At 33.9% G+C, this 8,469-nt stretch overlaps 1 protein-coding gene across 1 annotated transcript; it reads right to left on the bottom strand.

Moving 5' to 3' along the window:
* Positions 1-1,412: 1,412 nt before the first annotated feature.
* LOC131619640 (receptor-like protein 33) lies at positions 1,413-2,213 on the bottom strand. Its single transcript, XM_058890715.1, has one exon. It carries the CDS (start codon positions 2,211-2,213, stop codon positions 1,413-1,415), a length of 801 nt encoding a protein of 266 aa, XP_058746698.1.
* Positions 2,214-8,469: the final 6,256 nt, after the last annotated feature.

The raw sequence follows: 8,469 nt of genomic DNA, 5'->3' as shown, positions 1-8,469 counted from the left end.
GAAATTTATTACTTTCCAATATTGTTACAGGAAACAGTCAACTTCATTTACTCTTTTACAATAGTTTTCATCAATTCATCACTAACTTGATGTAAAAGTTTCATATTATTTTATTATTATAAAAACTAGTAAGATACCCGTGCTTCCGCACGGGTAAATTTATTTAATATTGTATGAATTTAGTTAGATACGTATAAATTTAAAATAAATGATTTAATCATAAATGAAAAATATCATATAAATTTAATTGTATTAAATAATTATATAAAAATTATCTCTCAACTCATAGTAATTGTTGATTAAAATAAAATAGATATTTGGTTGATATTGACCCGTGAAATAAAAAATTTATTTGATACAATATGAAATATATTTAAATACAAATGCAAAATGAACAATAATCATATGAATTTAATTGTATTAAATAATCATTAAAAAAAGAATCGTGAAGTTGAGAAAGAAAAAAATTAAAAAATAAGGATATTATCTCTCTAATAAAAATAATGATTGATTAAAATAAAATAGGTATTGTGCTGATAGTGACCCGTGAGATTACAATATTTTTAATTTTATTAAAATTAAAAAATACATTATTTTTTAGAGTTCATACATAAATAGAGAAAAAAAATTAAAGTGAAATTAAGAAAGTGTGGGAAGAAAATTAGAGAGAAATTTGAAACTTTAATTAAGATAGATAAAGTGTGTAAATGATTGATTAAAATAAATTAAATATTGTATTGATAGTGACCCGTGAGATAAATAAATATTTAATTTTATTAAAATAAAAAAATAGATTATTAATAATTTTTGTGATTAAATGAAAAATAATTAAAAGAAAGTAAGAAAGTGTTGGAAAATGGAATGTGAAAGAAATTTGAAATTTAAGTAAGAGAGAGAAGAAGTGTGTTGGGGAGAAAAAGTTGGTTATTGAAAGGTTAAAAAGTTGGACCAATGAGAGACCAACAATTGGCGCTTGGTTATAGAAAAGTTGAAAAAGTGGAATATGATTTTGTTAGTTACAAAATTGCCCTTTTTTATGTGTAAAGAATTTTTTAGCAAATGGCATATTAGTCAGATTGGTCAATCTCTTATTAATTGTTTGTATAGTAGATAGTAGATAGTAGAAAAGTTTCATCGTCACACCAACTAGTTGGTAGCATTGGCTATTATAGTATTTCTTAGATCTTTAAGTAAATTAAGATACACTTTTTCATTTAATTCCAACACCAATCTATTTATTAAACTCAAACAAAATAAATACAACTTTAACATAACACCAGCAACATGTTAACAACAACATTGAAAAACTTACAATACAAAATCAAAGTAGCTGATCAAACAAGAATCATCAAGCTTATTTTAAATAGAAAATTAAAACTAACACAGTCAGAACAATAACAACAACGACTAAGCTATGACATTTGTATCATCTGATTCATGGTTGGACCATTGGTTCTTCTCACTCTTGTTCTTCTTCTCACTTTTCTCTTTGGTTGGCCACCAAATATCATCACAAGCCATCTTGGCTTTCCAATTAAAAACATGCAATATCCAAGGCCTATTCCAAACACAAATCCACATCCATATCCAATTGCCACTGGCTTCCATCCAAATCCAAATCCAAATTTCTCTTCGCTCCAAAGCTTGTCGGGTGAAGGTGGAGAATGTTGTTCAGGTCCACAGTTCTTTGACAAAGGAAATCCACACAACCCTAAGTTTCCTTCATATGAATCTTTTGAAAAAGTGTTGAACTGTTTTCCTTGAGGTATTTCTCCTACAAGATGGTTATTGGAAAGATTCAAAACTTCAAGGCTGTTGAGATTTGTGAATTCGGCAGGAATCATACCAATCAACATATTTGAGGAGAGATCCAACCATTCCAAGTTTGTCAAGTTTCCCAGGGACGGGGGAATGTGACCAATGAGTTTGTTATGGGAAAGGTTAAGTCCTATGAGTTCATGAAGCTCACCAATAATATTTGGAATCTCTCCTTCAAATTTGTTTCTTGACAGATCAATAATTACAAAGATTCTTGGAATTTTTACCATTGGCATATTGATTCCTTTCATTATCACAACAATAGAATCAGAGTAATTCTTATATTGCTCTGATCCATTTCTTGATTTAAATCTAAATGTTTGAATGGTAACACCAGGAATAAAAGCCTTTTCCATATATGACCTACCTTCTGGATCTTGAATAACATTTTTCATGGCTTCAAACTTTTTAAAATAGATTTTTGGTAACGGACCGTGATAGAATATGAAATTGAGCTTTAAGTTATTTAAAATAGTTTATGTTAGTTGGGCCTGTCTTAGATATTATTTAGTTGGTCTTTTAGTTATTGGGCCTTTATTTTACTACCCACTATTGTTATCACTATATATGTACTCTTATTGAGAAAGTGGAAATCAATCAAAGAAATCAAAGTTTATGTTTATCTTTTATTTTAAGTCCTTTAATTTTAGTGTTCTTCCCCTTTTCTATTACAAACCCTAGATTATAGTTTTGATAGGATTAACTTCCTATCAATTGGTGCTTTCATCCATGTACTCAAATCCTCCTATGGATTATGCTTATCATACACCTTCATCTCATCAATGGAGCATTCCTCCAACCTATTCCACTCCCACACCAACACCTTCATTTCCATCATTCCCATGGGAACTCTTCACACCTTACTACACTCATGGATCTTCATCACCAAAATTTTATCTAAATCATGGATATTCACCTCATACACCTACCTCATATCCACCACCACCTTACTCATATTCATCATCTCATTATCCATTCTACTACAATAATCATCATCAACCACTGCAAGCAACAAAAACCTATCACACATTTAAAAAAGATTTTGAGAAGCATTTACAAGTGTCTAACCCTTGTTTTAAGAAAAGATCCAAAAGAACCTCTCAAAAAACCCAGTTTCGCAATTCCAACAGTGATGTTGAAAGATCCCAATTCCATAACATTTTGGAACATGAAGTTGGGAATAGGGGTTCGGGTGAACCCGAGAGGCATTCAACTCTTACAACTGAACAAAAAATGGAACCTTCACCGCAGAAGAACAAGAAGAAGAAAACCTCGAAGCAATGTGTCGCCAAACTCAAAACCCTGGGTAACGAATTTCTATCACCAGCCTCAAACATCAACAACCTCCACTCTTCTTCTACCTGTTTCGTTTCTACGGAACCAGAGAATCTCCAGATTCCCGAAGCCATTCTCTACACCACTCTCACTCCACTTGCTCTCGCCGCTGAGGAATCCCTAAATTCCGACAACCACGGACAATACTCCGTTTTTCGTAACGAAATCTCTGTCAACACGCCTCAATTCGAATTCGTTCATTCTACTACCCAAGACGAATTCTCCCTCGATGCCGCCGGAGAAGCCGAAGACAAAGACACCCTCCGTGAGCCTACGACGCTAGCGCTTGGGAAATCGATTCAACCACGACCTTCTCCACTTCCTGAGCCACCTGATTCACTCACGGTAAACCTTTCTTGTGATTCTAAAAGTCCTTTGCTTGAGATTTTGCTTAAGACTGCATCGTTAATTGACGCCGCTGCTACGTCGGCACCTCCACCACCTTTGGAGAACCTGCGTCAACTGTTTGAGTCACAAAAATTATGTTGTAGTTTATTTTACTTGTTGAATTTTCAAGACCTCCCTGAGTTGTTTGAGAATCATATGAGGGAATGGACCACGTTTCGAAAGAAGCAATTGTGTTACATACTTGCATGCCATGGAATCACTTTTGAGCTTGATGAGGAAATGGTTAATGATGACGCAGACCGAGAAGTGTTGCAGGATATCATAAACAATTCTAAGCTAAGTGAAGAATATCTGACTCTGGCTCGTGATATTGAAGTCATGGAGCCCAAGTCCCATGAAGATATATACAAGGCACATTTGCTTGGTGCAGAGGTTTTATCAGCATGGTTCATGTCATTTGCTATGATAGGAAATGAAAATGGCGATGAGGCAGATCATCATGGGAAGTCTATTCTTATGAACTCAGTATTGAAACTTGGGCATAATTCTGTTCAATTACTGGTTCTAAATTTTAAGGGGAACAATCTGATTTTGTGTGCCAAAATTTCGCTTATCAAATATGCTCAGCAGGTTCCTTCAGAGACAACTCAGAGGCATTCTAACTCAGTTTTACACGGTTATATATGTAATTTAATGGAGACAAGATGCTGTGTTTGTTTCCTCGGTCAATTAACCGAAGGTTTAAGGAGAAGGCCATACAATGTGGTACTTTTTGATGAAGTTGAGAAAGTGCATACATCTATATTCAACACTCTTCTCCAAGTCTTGGATGATGGAAGGCTAACTAATGGACAGGGCAGAACTGTCGATAATAGAAACACAATCATTCTCAGGACTTCAAACCTTGGTGCTGAGCATCCCCTAAGTGGACATGGATTCCTTTGCAGCAGTGGATATGAAATACCCCAGCCAACCATTCCCTTATGTTATTTGAACACTATTATCTTCCAAGGGATTCCGGTTTATTTCACTGATGTTCAGAGAAGGACTGTTTCGGATGCTGCGACTATTGCTGGTCTTGAAGCTCTTAGAATTATCAATGACCTGACTGCTGCATCCATGAACCAATTGCTGATTTTTGATGTAGAGGGACATCCAGAACGGGAGAATATTGCTAGGAAAGCAGTAAGAACAGTACCTGGCAGAATGAATGGGGGAAATTGTGACATAAAGAATTTAAGCAGAGGTTCAAAGGTATACCTTCTTGTTTTTATAGAAGGAGCAAATCTCAGCACCGGTGACATGCACTTTTCACAAGGTGATGGTGAAGTCTCACTATGTGGTGCAATAGAAATGAGTGGTTTCTTAGAACTCAAATGTGATATTGTAAAGGGGGGGCATGAAAGAGTACCTTACACCAATGGGTCCTACTTCCCTTCATGTGAACCCAATAATTGAGATAGGCCCTGTTGAACCAAGTTTCTCAGAGTGGTTAGTGTTTGAGGGCATTAGTGTGGATGAACATGGGAAGCAACACTACCTAGATGCAAATGTTGTATACAAAAGAGTAGTATTCAATGCTATTGACTACATGTTGGCCTGTGCAAATCCTAGTGGATCACGATATAATCCTCGATTGTCTGTCGTTGACAACGTACACCTTCCTCCCACACTTTTATCCAGGTTTGATTTGATTTACTTATTACTTGACAAGGCTGATGAACAGACTGACAGACGACTTGCCAAACATATTGTATTGGAGGCATTTCGGCTTCTGGAAGTTGCAATGTTGTTGTCTGCAATGGATATAAAAGCTGGAACTATTGACATTGATTTTATTACTACTGGTGTGGCTGTTTCTGAAGCTCGGAAGACTTTGACATTCTATGAGCTTGCTTTAGGTCTTAACCGTGTTTCTAGAAAGTGGTATGATCAGGTTGATAATGGGGCTAAATTGCTTGTTACTGTTCCTGGTGGTGCTGGTGGTCCAAGTGGGGTTCTTGTTAGTGCTGAGAATTTTGTTATTATTAGGAATCAGGGTCATCCAAATGTTAGGACTGTGAAGAAGCATGCTGTGATTGTTCAGTCTAAACAATGGGATCCAGGAGAGGAAAAAGAAAACTTGATTCAGCAATTTGGTTGTACAACCTTGAGGACAAGGTTGTTTTTGAAGGGGTTGGTAATGATAGAATATGAAATTGAGCTTTAAGTTATTTAAAATAGTTTATGTTAGTTGGGCCTGTCTTAGATATTATTTAGTTGGTCTTTTAGTTATTGGGCCTTTATTTTACTACCCACTATTGTTATCACTATATATGTACTCTTATTGAGAAAGTGGAAATCAATCAAAGAAATCAAAGTTTATGTTTATCTTTTATTTTAAGTCCTTTAATTTTAGTGTTCTTCCCCTTTTCTATTACAAACCCTAGATTATAGTTTTGATAGGATTAACTTCCTATCAGACCGCTAAAGTTATTCCCTGAGATATCAAAAATAATTAAACTGGGAAATGGATAATTGATCTTTTGATTATCAATGGAACCATGCAACTTATTGTCTCGCAAAACCAATATTTTCAAATTTTGCAGAGTTTGAAGCCAGCAAGGAAATTTGCCTTCTATTCTGTTACTGCCAATATTTAAAACTTCCAGCTTTTTGCATTGGGACAAAGTTTTCGGTAAACACTTTTCTAATTGGTTGTCATAGAGATTTAGAGTAGAAAGTTGGCTGTCATTTGAAAACTTGGCAAAGTGCCAGAAAATTTGTTCATTTGTAAATCCAAAACTTCAAGATGCCATAAACTAACAAGACATTGTGGAATGGTACCTGTCAATTTGTTGTGTGCAAGATTGAGAAATTTTAGTGAACTCATGTGGCAAATTGAGGCAGAAAGTTCACCTTGTAGTAAGTTATAACTAAGATCAAGGAAACCGAGCTGATAACTACTTCTTGAGGACTGATCTATCGAAGTGAACAAGTTTTGAGAAAGGTTCAAAAATCCAAATGAGTTAATTGTTTCAAGTAACCAATTGGGAACGCTTCCAGTAAATTTGTTATCGGACATATCAAGAGAATCCAAACTTGGGAGTTTTCCTAGGAATCTAGGAAGTTCATTCAAACTCAAAGAAGACAACTCCAATTCAATTAGTTTAGGAAAACTGTAATTGACACTGGATTCAATGCTTATTGCTAATTGGCTATTATGTGAAAGAGACAGGGAAAGCAAATTTTGAAGTTTGGAAAATTTTTGAAAATCAACAACACCACTGAAGTTGTTTGATGATAGACATAGTCTAGTTATATTTGAAAGGTTGAAAATTGATTTTGGAATAATGCCTTGTAGCTTATTGTCGCATATAAAAAGCTCTTCTAAGGAATATGATGAGATTGCACTAATATGCCCCGTAAATTGATTGTTTGATAGATATTAATATTTCAAACAAGGCAAAGTTAAGAGGGAGGAAGGAATTGTTCCATTTAACAAGTTGTTATCTAAAAGCAATACAATTATCTAAGAAAGTTACTGCAACTCAATTCTGGAAGCTGACTTCTAAAGTCATTACCTGACATATATAGTTCACAAGTTCTTGGTAAACAGAGGATGCTTTGTTTGAAATTTCCGCTTAATCCTGTGTTTTCAAGATTTAGAGTAACCAATGAGGAAGAATGATTGAAGAGAAAACTAATGGAGTTTGGTCTTATTGAAGATTGTAAAAAATTGAAGCTCTGTTGTATGTGCAAAAAGCCTAACTAGAACTTAAGGGGGAGTATTAATGTACATTGTATCATATTCTGACTGTTGACTTTGTCAACATTTCACTATTGGGCTTATGATTGTTATGGGCCTTTAGCTACCTGAGTTGTGTAGATAAATACACTGATATAGTTTTGTAGATTTTTTCACATATATGACACCTTTTGAAATACAAAACACCAATGTGCCATCATATGAAAAATAATTTTCAAATTGCCACACTTTTCATTTGGAGTTCGGCCACCACTTGGCCGATCATATGAAACAAATTTTGGGACACTGGGGTTCGGCCATATCTTGGATGATCTTGTGAAGAAGTTTTTTATTTTTTTATCTATTATAATAAATAATGTTTTGATATATAAATATTATAATTAATTGTTTTAGCGGGTTTGAGTTTGGGTTTGGGAGAAAAAATTCGAACCAAACGAGTGTGGACGTGAGTGTTATTTTGTCATCCGAATAGCCTTTGAATTCGGACTCAAGTTCGAATGTGGGTTTGAATAGTGTTATCTTTCTAATTTTAATTATTATTTTTTAATTTTGTTAACGATTTAATATTTTATTGATTTATTATATAATAGATTACTGTTTTATGATAAAGTAATTAATAATAAATTTTACGTATTTTGTTGCGAGTTCGGGTTTGAGTGAAAAACTCGAACACAACTGGTGTGGACGTGGGTATATTGCCACCGAACATAGGCAAAATAAAACTAACCTGAGTCTCCCTTTTTCTCTGTTTATTTCCATTATCTATTTTTTTAATTTAAAAAGAATTATTTCTTATTTCTTTTATATTTTATTTAATTATTTATTTATCCCAGTAACTTGCCATTTTTTATTTAATATTTATTTTACTTCTTTTTTAAATAATAAAATTTAACATATAGTAATAAGCAATTATTATTATTTAATTTTATTTTACTAGAAACAATCAGCCGAACAGTCTTTGGGTTTGAATTCGAGTTTGGGTGCCGATTTCAGGTGTGGATTTGGGTAATGTGAAATCCGCACCCGACTCGGTCCGTTGTCATTCCTTGACTACCGGAGTAATATTTTGTTAATATTTATATTTATATTTATATAAATAGAATTGTCCATGATCTTACCCAAACCCGCGGGGCCCATCCGAACCCGAATCAACGGGTAAAAACTAAACTAAACTATATATATATATATATATATATATATATATATATATATATATATAT

This window comes from Vicia villosa, linkage group LG7 (assembly GCF_029867415.1).
Source record: "Vicia villosa cultivar HV-30 ecotype Madison, WI linkage group LG7, Vvil1.0, whole genome shotgun sequence".
Lineage (NCBI taxonomy): Eukaryota > Viridiplantae > Streptophyta > Magnoliopsida > Fabales > Fabaceae > Vicia > Vicia villosa.
The sequence above is the reverse complement of the archived record's forward strand: the minus strand, read 5'-3'. Positions and strand labels throughout refer to the sequence as shown.

Excerpts from the sequence above, each read along its gene's own strand:
- LOC131619640 (XM_058890715.1), bottom strand. The coding sequence starts at position 2,213 with ATGAAAAATGTTATTCAAGATCCAGAAGGTAGGTCATATATGGAAAAG.